Raw genomic sequence first — 16,496 nt, forward strand, 5'->3', positions numbered from 1 at the left:
CTTTTATCTAGCTTGTTTCAAGAACAAAAGAGTCCCACGTTGACAGATCACATGACCTTTTGGCAGGTGTTTATAAACATCGTTTCTTGAAAATTATCTTTAAAACAAAACTGAATGGTGACGACCTTGGGCTTGTCCTCACTAACACAAGCCCAGAGGTTTCTAAAGAGCTAAGATGGATCCTCTTAAACTAGAAGTGCTTTTAGAAAATATGTACTGGTGAGATTTCTTTTAAAATGCATTCTCCCTAACAATGTGGCCCCAAGGCACTCCACGGCTTTTTATAAAAGGTGTTATGTAGCCTGAAGTTTCCAGAGTGACAGAACAGGAGAAACTACTGTCTGAATGTTTGTGTTCCCTCAAAAGCACATTGAGATTCTAACCCCCAAGGTAATGTATTAGAAGAGCAGGACCTTTGGGAGGCGCTTAGGTCATGAGGGCAGAGCCCTCACAAATGGGATTTGTGCCCTTATAAAAAAGGCCCCAGAGAGACCCCTTGTCTGTCCGCAATGTGAGGACGTGGCAAGAACGTACCCTCTATGAACCCCAAAGTGGGCCCTCACCAGATCCCACAGCTGCCTGGACCTTGGCCTTCAGAACTGCGAGAAATACATTTCTGTTGTTTCTAAGCTTCTCGGTTTATGGTATTTTGTTAAAATAGCCTGAACACACTAAGACAGTAGATAACACAATCGATAACAATAAACAGAAAATTACCGCATCAGTGCAAACAACATAAAAGTGTGCCTGCTGTAACTGTAGAAAGTGATTTTTATTTTTTGGAAATAGTTTCACAAAGTTTGACGGAACGTGGCCGCGGCCATTTGCTTACATTCAGCTGTTTCCATACCACTTCGATGGCGTTGAAGAGTTATGATGTATGCCCCACCCACAAATCCCAACATGTCCACTCTCTGGCCCTTTACAAAAGAGGTTTTCCCATCTCTGTGTTACATCACTGGGTCACACACACATTCTAGATTCCAATACAGAAAGGACCATAGGCACTGGTTCATTTCCTGCATTGTGAATTGAGACAGAACCAGATTCTAAGTAAATTATCTTTCTTTTGTATATAATTGAAATTTAGCTTCAGGATCAATATTCTTTAAACATGTTACAAGGGAGGATGACCAGCAGCCGCAATGTTAGGTAAGGAGGAAAGTGATAGTGTGACTATCGAGTGTTATTCGGGATGATGCCTGTAAAAGAGCTTCGACTCTGAGAAGGACTAAAATCTTTCTTTCTCTGTCCATAGGGCAAGGTAAATCATGACTAGAGTCCTCTCAGATAAACACTAGAATGTTCATGCCGCAGTCTCTTAGTGCCTGTCTTATGCAGAGTCCATCCTCCGAGTCAGGATTCAAAGGGAAGCAAGGTAAGCTTGATCTCTACCTTCCTGGAAGTTACATTCTAGAGGGGAGATGGACCATAAAGAGCCAACACGATGTAAACTAGAAGACTGGGGATGTCAACTAGAAGACTGGGGATCCTGATATTTCAATCAAGAAAATAAAACTGGGCAATACGATGGATTAGCCAGATGGAAGGCACAGTCGGGTCAGACTGGACTGCCAGGGAAGGTCTCATTGACGCGGTGACACTGAATGGAGACCAGGAGGACAAGAAGCCAACCATCTGGAGATTTGGGGGAGAGGGAATACGGGAAACACATGGGCCTGGAGGGCGAAGTGACCCTGGCCCTTCCTAGAGGCAGGCTGACGGGGCTGGAGAGTAGAATGAAGAGTGTGCTGACAGGTGAGGCAGGAGATGTGGGTGCACACCAGAGTGTCTGCGGATTTGGAATCAGCTTCCAGAGTCCAGGAAGGAGTTGACACGTAGTACTCCCGGCAAGAGAAAATGGAAGGTTAGACTCGCGGTAGTAACGCAGACAGAAAGCAATGGCTGGCTTTATGAGATATTTTAGAAGGAACTATATAACTCATTGAGTGACTAGATGTAGACAGTGAGGGAAAGAGAGAAATCAAGGATGACTCAGGCTGTTTAACTTGATTAGCTAGCTGAATGGAACGTGGTGCCATTTAGGAAGATGGAGAAAACCGCAGACGAGCAAGTCAGGAGGAAAAACCGAGTTCTGCACTGGCCTCATTCGGTGTGAGACGCCTTTAAACCAGTGGTCCTCAAAGGAGGGTATTTTTGCTTCCAAGGGCAGAGTAGGGAATGTCGAGAGACATTTTTGGTTATCACAACTGGGATAGGGAGATGTCACCAGTAGGTAAGGCTAGTGGGGAGATGTCACTAAACACCCTGCAACGCACGGGACAGCCTCCCACAGCAAAGAGCTACGCAGTCCATGTCATCAAGACCGAGTTTGGGAAACCCTGCTTCAGACAATCCATGGAGATGTCATGAAGGCCGCTGGAGCAACGTGTGTCTGGAACTCAAAGAGAAGTCAGCATTACAAGCATACATCTGTTTTTTCTCAACAGCTTGTTTTTCTTGTGTTGCTATTCTCTCTCTCATTCTTTTTTTAGCTGCTCTGCTGGGGAAAAGCAGTTACATAGGAATTAAAAAGGGATTGAGGTTAACAGATCTAGTAAAAACTGTCAAAACTATTAAGTCGTTCATAAACACTAAGGTAAAACACAATGCCAAACAGTGGAAGATAAAAAGAGAGTAAAATACACAGAGTAAAATATACAGCTTCGAGAAACCACCAAGCTGATCACTGATGATCGATGCTATCAGAGCACTGTCTCCAAGGCATCATGGGTACATGAAGGAAAACGTGATCAACTCTGCCTTGGTTGGAAAAAGTGGTGGAAGATGGGAGGCAAGAAAGGGTTCTTTTCATTCATGTTAGAGAAATGCAAATTAAAACTACATGGAGATTACATTACTCAGCTACCAGATTAGCAAAACCTCATAAGCAATTGTATTTATCCCAGCCAGTTGCAGTGGCTCACACGTGTAACCTCAGCACTTTGGGAGGCCAAGGCAGGCAGATCACCTGAGGTCAGGAGTTCAAGACCAGCCTGGCCAACATGGTAAAGCCCTGCCTCTACTTAAAATACAAAACATTAGCCAGGCGTGGTAGCATGCACCTGTGGTCCCAGCTACTCAGGAGGCTGAGACACGAGAATCGCTTAAACCAGGGAGGTGGAGGTTTCAGTGAGCCAAGATGGCGCCACTGCACCCCAGCCTGGGTGACAGAGCAAGACTCCATCTCAAAAAAAAAAAAAAAAAAAAAAAAAAAGAAATTTTACTTATGCCGTTAAGATATTTCTAGTGTAAGAAAAGGGATACAAATATTAAATCAAGGTAGGTAAGTAAAAGAAAAAAAAATCCATAATTCAAAATTTGAATTAGAAATATCTATATGGATCATAATATATAGTCTACTAAAAAAGAAGGGATGGGGTAGGGGAAAGGGAGGGAAGAGGCAGGTGGGGAAGAAGAAAGGGAAAGATTTTCTAGCTCTGAACACTGAAAAGGCCTAGAAACGATAACCAACCCAGCAGCAACAAGCCCCACCAACTAGATGATGCTGTACAAACACCTTTTCCCGACGGGCGCGGGGGCTCACCCTGTCATCCCAGCACTGTGGGAGGCCAAGATGGGAGGATCACGAGGTCAGGAGATCGAGACCATCCTGGCTAACCCGGTGAAACCCCGTCTCTACTAAAGAATACGAAAAATTAGCCGGGCAAGGTGGTGGGCGCCTGTAGTCCCAGCTACTCGGGAGGCTCAGGCGGGAGAATGGCGTGAACCCGGGAGGCGGAGCTTGCAGTGAGCCAAGATCGTGTCACTGTACTCCTGCCTGGACAACAGAGTGAGACTCCGTCTCAAAGAAAAAAAAAAAAATTAAATCCCTTTTCCCAGTCAAGAAGCCAGGAACCCTTGGAGGAACAGGTGTTTCCAAGTCTGGGGCATGAAGTACAAGAAGGGCCTAGAACACCTCGGCTTCCTTGCTTTGATGTCCAGTGTGATGGCAAAAACTACTCCTGAGGATTCAGGAATCAAACTAAACACCGTCCATGGGCAGAAGATAGGACAACTTGAATATCACAAAAAAAATTACTATGATGAACTGGAAAACATCAAATAGGTTTAAATACGTAAATTTGTAATGCTTTTTTTTTTTTTTTTTTTTTTTTTGAGACAGATTCTCGCTCTGTCACCCAGACTGAAGTGTAGTAGCATGATCTTGGCTCACTGCAAGCTCCACCTCCCAGGTTCCAGCGATTCTTCTGCCTCAGCCTTCATGCCTGTAGCTGGGACTACAGGCATGTGCCACCATACCTAGCTAACTTTTGTATTTTTAGTAGAGACTGGGTCTCGCCATATTGGCCAGGTTAGTCTTGAACTTCTGACCTCAAGTGGTTCACCCACCTCGACCTCTCAAAGTGCTGGGATTACAGGCGTGAGCCACCATGCCTGGCCCTATTTTTTTTTTTTTTTTTTTTTAAAGACTCATTGGTCCTCTCTGGAGGAGAGAAAGGAACCAACTCATTATTATGTAAATAGATACATAAAATAATCAAAGCCTTGGTTCCCCTGGCTCCCTCATTGCATTATGATGAGGTTAATGTAGCTAACAACAGGAAATATCGCCAGGCACATGGGAATCATGCCACATGTGAAAGCAACTGTGACTGTTGTCACTATACCCACATCGTCACCCCTGGGCCCTTGGGGACATCCACACCCAACCATCCTTGGCCGGTGAGAGGCAGCAAGGGTCCTCCCAGACATGGGAGGCAGCAGAGGATGCCTGGTCTATTCTAGAGAGAAAAGTAAGAGAATATTTTCCATCTCTTCTAATTGTCAGGAAAATCTAGAAACACACAACATGCATATATATTGCCCTTACCAAGGGCCAGAAATTCTTCTAAATGTTAGATGCATGTTAACTTATTCTTCACAGTAACACTAGGAGGTAGGAACTATTACCATTCTCATTTTACAGATGAGAAAACTGAGGCTCAGAGAGGTTAATAACTTTCTCATGATCATAGACTTGTTCATTGCAAGGAAAGGTATAATCTGCACAGGCTTGTTCAGGATTCTGCAAAGTATGAAACCTTGAAGAAGGTAATAAACATGCAGAAAACCACCCAGGGGACGAGAAGTCTAAGGAACTTATCTGTGTTATCATTATTGTCACTGTCATCATCATGTTACCAGTTATTCACTGAGCGTTCACTTTGAATTCATCATTCCACATCAATTATGCCATGACAGAAGTACTATTATTTCTTTTCTTTCTGAAACAGAGTCTCGCTCTGTAGCCCAGGCTGGAGTGCAGTGGCACAATCATGGTTCACTGCAACCTCCAATTCCTGGGTTCAAGCAATTCTCCTGCCTCAGCCTCCCAAGTAGCCAGGATCACACACGTGCACCATCACACCAAGCTATTTTTTTGTATTTTTAGTAGAGACAGGCTTTTGCCATGTTGGCCAGGCTGGTCTTGAACTCCTGGTCTCAAGTGATCTGCCCACCTGGGCCTCCTAAAGCGCTGGGACTACAGACATGAGCCACTGCACCTGGCCCATAAGTGCTCTTATTATTCCACTTTCTGGAGGTGAAAAGTAAGGTTCAGCAAAGTTGGGAAGATTTCCACAGTTGTTCAGTGAAACACAGGTGGAGCCAGACTTGGAAGCCAGTCAACGATATTCCACAGCTCACATTTTCCCCCAGCTTTATTGAGGTACGATTGACAAATAAAAATTGAATACATTCGAGATATACAAAGAGATGAGGTATGTGTACACTGTGTAATGACTAATGCAATCAAATGAACACATCCATCAACACCCACGGTTATCATTTTTTAACTCTGTGATCTTTATGACACAACAGGGGGTGCTGAGGACACCTCAGATTTCTCTTAGCAAGTTTCAAGTAGGAGAGGCCAGGATAAGGGAAGGAAGCCAGGGATGCAGAGGAGGAGAGCAGTGAATACACACATCAAGGAAAAGAGCTTTGGCTTGGGGGAGGTCATTATTTCTGTATAGAACAAAACAAAACCAATAAACAACAACAAAAAATCATAAAGACCATTTTTCCAGCCCAGATTTTGACACTGAGAAGTGGTACATCCTACTGGCATTGGTTGAAAATCACTCCCAGGCTTTGGCCATGGCTGCAGGCGAGATTCAATGCCCAGAGCCTCCAGGGCCTCAGCTCACCACACACTGCCCCGTGTGTGGCGGTGAAACCCAGGCCCCAACGGATGCTGTGGCCTCCACCCCAGTGCCGCTGCTGGTGCCGTCTGCCTTTGTCTCCAGCCTCCGACCCCTAACCCTGTCTTCCCTCCATAGCAGGGGAAAAAAAGTGGTATGTCCTAGAGGAGTGGTTCTCAACCAGCAGGGATTTTGACCCCAGAGACATGTGGCCACATCTGGAGACATTTGTGATTATCACAGTTGGGGGGAAGGGGGTGCCACCAGCATCCAGTGGGCAGCAGCCAGGCGTGCCATGAAACATCCTACTACACACAGGACGGCCCCCATGACAAAGGATTCTGTGGCCCAAAATGTCAATAGTGTTGGGGTTGAGAACCCTGGCATAGAGCAAGTCACCTGACCTCGCTGGGCCTCACTTTTGTCCTTTGTTAAGTGGTGATAGCCATGTTTACCCTTCATTACCCATGTTTACCCTTCATTAAAGTATTTATGAGCAGTAAATATATCTACTGTCTGCCCCATGACAGGCACTCAAAACAGCAGCTGACACTAATGGCATAATCATCCCTATCAGCATCACCACCATCATTAAGTAGGAGAAGTACCTGCATTAGGGATTGGCACAATGTGACCTGCTGGCCCCCTGCCTGTTTTGGTAAATAAAGTTTTATTGGCACTCAACCATGTTTACAGATTGTCTTGGGCTGTTTCACCACTTTGATGGCAGGGGATCACATGGCCCACAACACCGAAAGATTTTACTATTTATCCCTTTATAGAAAAAAAGTCTGCTGGCCTAGGAACGATCAAGAAATGTGAAGTGCTATATGAAAAACAAATTGTTATAATTCTGATGTGTCAAAAAAAAATTGTAGGAAATTTCTTTCTTCCCCCTACATATGTAAGGGCCATGGGCACAAAGTTACAGGTGCAGAGCATTCTAATTGCTGAAAGCCAATTTTATCCACTCGATTTTATCACTTTTCATCAAAATTGACCACCACTTTGCTTTAAAATACACGCCATCATAGCAGTTCAAACCTCTAACACCGGGAAGGCAGTCATTATGATACTTACAGAGAAACTGAGATCTGATATCTCGCTCTCCTCCCAAGCCAGAGCACAGGAAGGGGACAATTTTCCATTAATTTTAAAAGCTTTTTACCACCAAAGGAAGAAAATTTTTTCAGGAAGACAAAAAGATAATATTTTAGCATTTAAATCTAGTTTTCTTCACAAAGTGAAAATGATTTCTACATATTACATAGTAGGAATTGGGTTGTTACCATAGAACATATTTCATTTTGAGGAGAAGAACTGAGTTTAAAAGATTCATTTTTGGAAACGTTAATCTCGGGCACCTGGAGATGAAAGCGCTGGTGCACAGAAGTTGGTCTTTGTCGAAAGACAGTTTTCAAGTTTTTATAAGACTCATCTCCCTTCTCTACCTTAAAAATGGATTTAAAAAAAAAAAAAAACTACTTAAAGGGAGTGGGGGGAAAAAAAGAACCCAATTTCAATATCCTTTGCTAAAGAAATAGTCTTTGCTCGAAACAGGGCAGAGAGTTGCCTGTGTGACCCAGAGAAATAAGTGAATTGAAACTTTTCTGAAGTACTTGTCACTGTAAAAGAGTTGCTGAGAGTTTGCCCTGGCAAAGCTGAGTTTTCGGTACTGAAAATGGAACCTGTGAGTCACTCCGAGGAAGCCCGAGGAAACAGGGTATATTCAGCTCTCTGCTCCACCGGTTCCAGAGGTAAAATGTACCTTCGTCAACGGAAGCTGCAGAAAAAGCAGGATACTGATGGGAAAAAATTAGCCACGAAGGAAGTTGTGAGAGTTGTTTTCTCAAAAACAAAACTAAGAAAGCGGTGGGCGACTTGGCAAGCAAAAGTTCTTGGGCTGGTAGGAAGAGAAGGAATGTTCAGGGATTCTGGCAACTTCTCCTGGAAGGCTGGCTTCACTGTCCCATGGTGGGGTGTGTGCATATCCTTAAAGGGAACCAGTGACCCCACTGCCTGTCATCCTAGGAAAGTCAACCCTGGGACAAGTAGAAGTGGAGAAGCAAGGACATGGGAAGTGACATCGTTTGGCTGTGTCCCCACCGAAATCTCATCTTGACCTATAGCTCCCATAATTCCCATGTGTTGTGGGAGGAACCCATGGGGATAATTGACTCATTGGGGCAGTTTACCCCATAATGTTCTCATGGTAGAGAATAAGTTTCACAAGATCTGATGGTTTTATAGGGGGAAACCCCTTTCACTTGGTTCTCATTCTGTCTTTGCCTGACGCCATGTAAGACGTGCCTTTCACCTTCGGCCATGATTGTGAGGCCTCCCCAGTCATGTGAAACTGTGAATCCATTAAGCCTTTTTTTTTTTTTTTTTTTTTTTTAAATAAATTACCCAGTCTTGGATATGTCTTTATCAGCAGCATGAAAACAGGCTAATACTGGAAGGGGCAGTCATCTCTTCCCTGGGGCTCCAGCTGCGTTAGGCCTGGACACAAAGGCCCAGAGAGGTCCAGGGCAGTTCTAGCCCTCAGCCAAGCGACAGTCAGCCAGTAGGGAGGCAGGGAGCCAGGCTGGGGACATAGACAGGTCTGGGCTGTGACTGAAATGACCTGAACCTACCCAGAGACGAACTGTGTTCCCCACTGAGCATAGACAAAGGGCAGGGAGGCGGGACCAGCTAGCAGGCGGCAGCTGTGAGATGGTGGCAGCCGTGAGATGGCGGCAGCATGAGCCCACAGCAGCCCAGAATGCTGCAGACAGACAGCGGAAGGAGGCAGGTGACTGTGGAATTCCCAGGCCTGGGAGTAGACGGGGTGAGTCTTTAGAAACCAAGAAGACTCATTCTCCCTGAGTAAGCATGCCAGGCCATTCTCAATCCATCGGAGGAGGGAGGAATGGGAGATTTCCAGCGACCCTGTGCATGACAGCGTTGAGGGCTGTTCCACTGAGAGTGACAATGTCTGTCCCCAAAACAGGTAAATGAGACAAGAGGGTTCCCCACCACAGCAGGCACCCCACCTGAGAGATGAGGGGTGACGGGCGGCCATGTATACAATTCCCTGCTTGATCTATAAATGCTACACATTGGAAACGATGACTCCCAGACCAAAGATGCAGACATCTGAGGCTCACAGAGGTCAGGTGACAGGGCCCAGGCATGCGCCTAGAGCCAGGATTTCGATTTCGATTCTCACATTCTGACCAAGAGTGGGGACAGATCGTCATCTCCTGGTGTTTGGATTCAAAGTTCTCCCCAGAGAGTGGCTGTGAGCTTCAGGTCTGGAATCTGAGCACCTACGTGACCCTGACCATCAGTAAGCTCACCACACTTCAGTTTCCTCCTCTGTAGAGTGGGGAAGAGAGTAATAACACCACAAAGAGTGGTTATAAGGATCACATGAGATCAATAAAGTGCTTAGGAATATGTCTGGCACTGTGTAAGCACTGAATGAATGCAAGCTTGCCAGCCTGATAAGGATTTTAACAATCACGGAGAAAGATATCTGCAGCTTTCCAAAAGAACAGAATGGCTCAAAATTAATTGATAAAAAGGATTCTTTGTACTTTATTTTTTTAATCCATTCAAATATGCCCCCAAAGTGGATTAAATAAAAACGTTCAATATGTTCTTTCTACCAAGCTATTGGATCAAATCACCCTATTAGCTGAGCTAAATAATTCATTTAGTTAATTTGCACTGTAATGAATCAGGAGAAGCTACAAAACCTCAAAGTCGTTCCAAGTCCAATTTCAAGTCTCTTTCAGGCTTTAGAAAAGTCTTCAACCAGAAGACAGTCATAAAATGTGTGAGGAAACAGAAACGATGAGCTTAACCTCTACCTCGGGCCGACTAATCTTCAGAAACGAATACACTGTCTGAACAGCAGGAAAGCAGTCAGTGCTGTTATCAGAACTGGGTCCAAATGTCAGCTCTGCCACTTGCTGACTATGCGACTTGGGATATTCTACTCAACCTTTCTGAGCCTCAGTATCCACCACCGCCTACCTTGCAGGGCTGTCGTGAATATTAAATGACATGATGCATATAATGGGGCCAGGCATGGTGGCTCACACCTGTAACCCCAGCACTTTGGGAGGCCAAGGTGGGAGGATCATTTGAGGCCAGGAGTTCAAGATCGGCCTGGTCAACATAGCAAGACCCCATTTCTTTGAAAATATATGTATAATAATAAAAAGATGTATATGATGCCCCCGTCCAGTGTTTGACACATAGTATGTGCTTATTAAATGGTGTCAATTACATTAATTTGGATTTAAATAATTTGTCTATTCATTATTCATTCATTAATAAGAGTGAACTACACTAGTGAAAATTTCTATTTATTCTACATAAGAAAGTTGCTTAGCTGGACGTTAGCAACAATTCTTACATAAGTATTTAAACAAGGTTAGTAAAACCTCTGATCCTTACAAGCTTAACTAACACTAGAGCCACTGTGCCTTGTATCAGCCTCGCAGGGGAGGAGAACAAGGAGGGGACAGAAGATTTTAGATCCTTCAAATAAAACACACAAGAATATCACACTATTAGAAGCAAAGTCCTAAGCCTCCCTATTACATATGGGGAGATGTTTCTAAAATGACAGGGCACCTGGAGGCAACGCTTTTTACAAGATGTCTTCCAAGCCAAACTGCTACAAGTCATTCACGCTGAAAGTCCTCTGGCAGTGCCCCTGACAATCAACTAGTAGAGCACCTTTAAGAAACAAAAGCCTCTCTGCACCACCGACCTGACAAAACGCTACCTTCAGGAACGGGTCTGAAATGACTGGCTGGGACTTAGGAGGAAATTCCTATCCAAAGGCCAAGAGCGGCCATGGGAGGAAGGTGCAGCTCTCCACATGCACCTATGATAGGGAGAATCAAGACAGAGAAAAGGGAGAACTTTCCAATCCTACCACTTTCAGAAAAAGAAACATTAATTGTAGCATCTGAAACCTAAAAGACTCTCTAGTAGGAATGACAAACAGCGCTAAAAAAGGAACTACGGAGGCGTCTTGCCTCTGTCTCACTCTACGGTCTATCAGTCAGTTGCCACCTGACACGCCCAGGTGGCCAAACCTTCGCACCTGCTGTTCCTGCCATCTGGACTGCCCTTCCCCACCCTGTCTCGCTGGCAAAGTCCTATTCTACCTGCAAAGCCCAGCTTCGAAACGAACATTTCTGCGCTATCTTCTCCAATACACACCAAACCACAACCCCTCGACCAGCAGATCTGACAGCACCAATTTCCATCTTCTTTTGATTCACTGATTCACTGCTTGCTGCTAAAAATTACTGTTTTATGGCACTAACTCGGCTAGTAGGCTGTGAGCCCCCCAAGGCGAGGGAGAGGGCTGATTCTTCAATCTATCCACTGATCTGGCCCTCACTCACTCATCCATTCATTCACGCACTGAGCACTGAAGTGAACCTTGGTTTTCTGCCACCATGGCATCTGCTTCCCCTAACAACAGTCCCAGTTTTCATGTGGGATCCATCCCTCTCCCCAACCTCCCTTCTCCATGTCTCAATGGAGCTCTTCCCTGTCTTAGCACCAGCCAGATCCTGTGATCAGCTGAAAAGAGAGAATGGAACCTAAGTTGACTCTACAGAGTAAATGTAAGCTTTTTGACAGGAATGGAGACAGACTCTTGCTTTTTCCTATAAATGTGAACCTGGAAGAAAAACTGTGTGCCCAGGGGTGATCACAGTCATGTGTGACCCTGAGGAGGAAAACCCATTGATAGGGTTTGCCTGTGTCCCCACCCAAATCTCACCTTGAACTGTAGCTCCCACAATTCCCACATGTCGTGGGAGGGACCCAGTGAGAGGTAACGGAATGATGGGGGCAGGTCTTTCCCGTGCTGTCCTCAAGACAGTGAATAAGTCTCATGAGATCTGATGGTTTTATAAGGGGGAGTTCCCCTGCACAAGCTCTCTCTCTTTGCCTGCCACCATCCATGTTAGACACAACTTGCTCTTCCTTGCCTTCTGCCATGATTGTGAGGTCTCCCCAGCCATGTGGAATTGTGAATCCATTAAGCCTCTTTTTCTTCCCGGGCTTAGGTATGTCTTTATCAGCACCATGACAATGGACTAATACACCTACCAAAAATGATGTCAACCCAGAAAGGGAAGAGGAAAGCACACTAAAGAGAGAGAAACAGGAGCCTGGTAACACAGCTTAAGTATCAAGCATTTGCCACAGCTAAAGCCAGACTTTTCCTTGGGCCAAGGGATTCCCTTCCTCGAGATTACCACGACAGGCTCGACTCAGTGGTAATAACAAGCTGAACAGACACCGGTCAATTCTTGCTCTTACAAAGCCTGTAGTGGATCCGGCAACACAACAGAGCAACTCTCCTCCAAGCAGTGACTCAGGAATCCAGGCTAGTGTCATTTTCTAGCTATGCATCATGGAACACACGGCTTCCAGAATCACCATGGCAGGGGAGCAAGAACCAAGAAAACTCATCCCCACTCTCCTATGCCTCAGTCTAGGATAACACTCGTCACCTCTACTTTCAACCCATTGGCCAAAACTAGTCACACAGTCCCAAGCTACCCATAAAGGAGATTAGGAAATGCATCTGTCCTGTGTGTATACAAAAAGAAAAATGAGACAGACCTTGATAAATAACACAGTCTTTGTCAAGGACAGCCTGAGCCAAGCTTTTTTATTCTGCAACCAAAAAAACTATTTATTCAACGATACAAGCATCAACCAGGTACCAGAGGTCATGAAGGATGAACACAGATAAGTGGGGCACATTCACGACACCGTACTAGCAGGATTAGGAGAGGTGACACAAAGGATGTGCAGGACACCCGGGGCAAACTGAACCCAGTCTTCAGGAGTGCAGTGGGGTGATTCGAGAAGGCTTCCAGGGTGAGATTTGAAAGCTCAGAAGTCAGCCAGGGAAAACGGACAGGAGAGGGTTCATGAAAAAAGAACAGGGTTCCAGGTGGGACCTTATATCTGCCTGTGTAAAGGTCTGCAGTGAGAACACGTGCATGTGAGAAAGGAAAACATGCTCAGAGCAGGAAGGTAAGAGCATAGCAAAAAGGCTTACTTTAACATGTGTACATGTTACTTTTACAGGAACCTAAGGGCGAAAGTGAGCCAATGGCAAGTTTTAAGCAGAAAAAGAAATGGACCAAGCAGACTGGGTCCGGAGTAGTTTGTCATTGTCCATTTACATGCATTAAATGCCACAAGTCCCTCCCTCCTCCCTGTCTCAGTGTTTTTCACTCTCCCCGCACCCCTAGTTTCTCCAGCTCCACACTGCCAGTGATGAGCCCTTGATGTTGCCAGCAGGCTGAGCTCATGCAGCATTCAGGACAGCCCTGTCCCTTCACCGGGTGTATTCTGAACTCTGAGCCCAACCTTGACAGGACTACATCTCTTTTACTCGCTTCCATCAAGGCCATAGGACTCCTTCTGGCTTCCTGAAGCCACTTCCCGCCTCAAAGAGGAAGGCAAATATAAAACAGGCCCAAAATAGTGTGGGTCTGAAAAGCTGAAAACCAGCCACTATAATTACAAGTATTTTTATCTATCGTCCAAAAAAGGAGTATTGGATCATTTTCCAAGTGTTTCTCTAAGGAAGTTCATCTGTTCATTCGCAAGTACTCCAGACTTCCAGATCAGAGGCACAACCGGAAATGAGGCTTCAGCAGAAATGGAAGCGAAACAGAACACACGGGGTGGAGACACAGCAAAGATCAGGGCCCGGCGCTGCCACCGGAGAGGGTGGTGACCTCGCCATGAAATGGGAAACAAAGTGTCCAAGGTTCTATGAGAGAAATCAAAAGATCGGCAAAGATAGACACTACAAAGCTGGAGGCGCAAGCATGCCTGCACAGAGGCACGGCTGTGACCTGCACCTGAACACGCCCCAGGCAAACGCAAACAGGTAACTGAGAGGCCAAGGGAGAAGAGGGAAGAAGGAAGAGCCATTGAGAAGAAGACAGTGCCAATAGCGGACCCTTCTCCTCCCGATACACAGGCAGATAGCCCCAGCACACAGGAACAGATGGGGACATCCAGTGGGCACAAGGGGCATCAGAAGGGGCCTGCCATCCAAGGCAGCACGCACGGCTGTCTACCCAGTAAGTGCTCACATCAGAAACCGTGTCACCAGCTAGAATCTGTTTCCATTCTCCCTCCTCATCTCTTCCATCGTTCCCTAGTTCTTGACAAGCTAATAGCCAGCATGTTTGTCACTGAGTTCATTTTCCTGGCTCTGCTTAGAACTAAAAGTTAGAGCTAACAGGCAAGGCAGGCCCGATTCCTGTTTCTAGTCAGGTACAGAGAAGGCCACAGAGGGCGATGGGAAGAGTACCAACTCTGGGGTCAGTCAGGGGGTCAAATCTTGCTTCTACCCATGCTAGCCCCGTGACCTCGGGCAGGTGACTTAGCCCTTCCAAGTCTTGGCTTCCTCATCTGTAGGTATGTAGAGAACAACAAATCAGACAGTCCATGTAATGCAATTAACACAGTGCCTAAAAATAGAGTAGCCCCTCAATTTGCCCTCACTGCTATTACCTTCATTATCTTTTTCTGTTTGTTTGTTTTGGAGACGTCTCGCTCTGTCACCTAGGCTGGAGTACAGTGGCGCCATCATAGTGATGCAGGACTGATGAGCTCCCAAAGAAGGGCTTAGCCTGCAAGGGTTCTTGGTTGTGCCCGGGAAGGTATTCAAGGGCAAGCTGGAGATAGAAGAAAACAGCTTTATTGAAGCAGTGGTGTCACAGCTCCAGTGGAGTGACAGCTCCGGGACTGCTCCTGCAGAGCAGGGTGACCCGTAGACAGAAGGCGGCAGCTCAGAGCAGTTGTGCAGTCACATTTGTACCTACTTTTAATTACGTGTAGATTAAGGGGTCGTTTATGCAGAAATTTCTAGAAAGGAAGTATTAACTTTTGGGTCACTGCCATGGAAAAGGGCGGTAACTCCTGGATGTTGCCATGACGATGATAAACTGACATGGTACCCACGGGCATGTCTGATGGAAAGCTGCTTCCACCCAGCCCTGTTTTAGCTAGCAGTCAGTTTGGTCCAGTGTCTGAGTCCCACCTCTGGAGTCAAGTCCCACCTCCTCCTTCAATAGCTCACTGCAGCCTTGACCTTCTGGGCTCAAGCAATCTTCCTGCCTCAACCTCCTGAGTGGTTGGGACCATAGGCACGCTGCTGTGCCCGGCTAGTTAAAAAAAACATTGTTTTGTAAGTACAGGGTCTCACTACATTGCCCAGGCTGTAACATCAATATCTATAGCTGCTTTTCATAAAATGTCATGAAAAACCCAACAGGCCACCGAGTACCACACACGTAATAGACCCTCATAAAGCACTGGTGGGAGAAATTCTCCAGGATCAACAACCCAGGTTCTTCAACTAATAGATGACAGGTAAGGAAGAAAGGGAGAGGTAGGGAGACACAGGTGACAGAACACACAGATTAAAAGAGACTCAAGAGATCCGTCACCAATCGTGAGGTAGGGACCTTACTAGGATCCTGACTCAAACATCTGTTTAAACTGCAAATCTGAACACTCACCAGATATTTGATAATACCAAAGAATTACCGCCAACTTTTGGTGTGATAATGATCCTACAGAGTTTTTTCTGTTTTAAAAAGAGAGCCCTTATAGTTTACTACCAATATATTCCTAACTACTTAGGGGCGAAATCAACGTTGTTTCAGATTTCCTTCCAAACACTACGTGATGCTGGGGAAACAGGAGGGTAAGTGGATGAAACAAGACTGGCCAAGAGTTGATAACTATTGAAGTAGGGTGATGAGTATATGGAAGTTCTTTATGCTCTTTCGCCTATTCTTTACCAGTAAAACATATATGCTATTTTAAAAAAAACAGAGACACCTGTGTGAGATACAGCCCGCCTCCTCCTCCTGGAGAGACCTTCGTTAGGGAAGGAGTCCATTTGTAAAGGAGACCACACTGGAGGCTGGAAATCCATGCGCTGGTGAAGCCCGCAGCCTGGGTCACACCTACTCGTCCTCAAATCCCTCACTTTCCCAGGGCCTGTGCAGCTGTGCTGCTGACCTGACTGGGTGTGTTGTTAACTGAAGTCAAGGCAGACAGCCAAGCAAAGGGCACATCCAAGAGGCAGAAAAGCTCCAAGCTTAGCCATCCTGCGTAAATGAGATGCTCCAGTTCCTTGTTCAGGAAGCTGGGGATGAGAAAGAGTGAGCCAGGGGCCCCCTGAAAGACCTTCTTAAAGAAGCTCCTCTCCCTGACACTCCAACCTGAGAATCACTGGGACTAGCATGACCCTTCTTTAACAGGCTTTTTAAAGTGTGACTATGG

At 45.8% G+C, this 16,496-nt stretch overlaps 1 protein-coding gene and 1 non-coding gene across 6 annotated transcripts in view; one reads left to right on the plus strand and one right to left on the minus strand.

The window, feature by feature from the left end:
• The window catches only part of SNX29 (sorting nexin 29), a 586,208-nt gene that overhangs the window by 268,720 nt on the left and 300,992 nt on the right, over positions 1-16,496 (minus strand). Inside the window, exon 16 of one of the 5 annotated variants that reach the window (XM_050774083.1) lies at positions 1,419-14,878. The exons of the other annotated variants lie outside the window; for them this stretch is intronic. Coding sequence (XP_050630040.1) covers positions 14,762-14,878 — 117 coding nt within the window. The 3' untranslated portion in view covers positions 1,419-14,761. Of the gene's footprint in view, positions 1-1,418; positions 14,879-16,496 lie in introns of those variants that run through there. 5 annotated transcript variants of the gene reach the window in all.
• LOC126945159 (small nucleolar RNA ACA64) lies at positions 6,072-6,198 on the plus strand. The gene has a single exon (XR_007722330.1). It is a non-coding gene; the product is annotated as a small nucleolar RNA ACA64 (small nucleolar RNA).

Source organism: Macaca thibetana, chromosome 20 (genome assembly GCF_024542745.1).
Source record: "Macaca thibetana thibetana isolate TM-01 chromosome 20, ASM2454274v1, whole genome shotgun sequence".
Taxonomy (NCBI): domain Eukaryota; kingdom Metazoa; phylum Chordata; class Mammalia; order Primates; family Cercopithecidae; genus Macaca; species Macaca thibetana.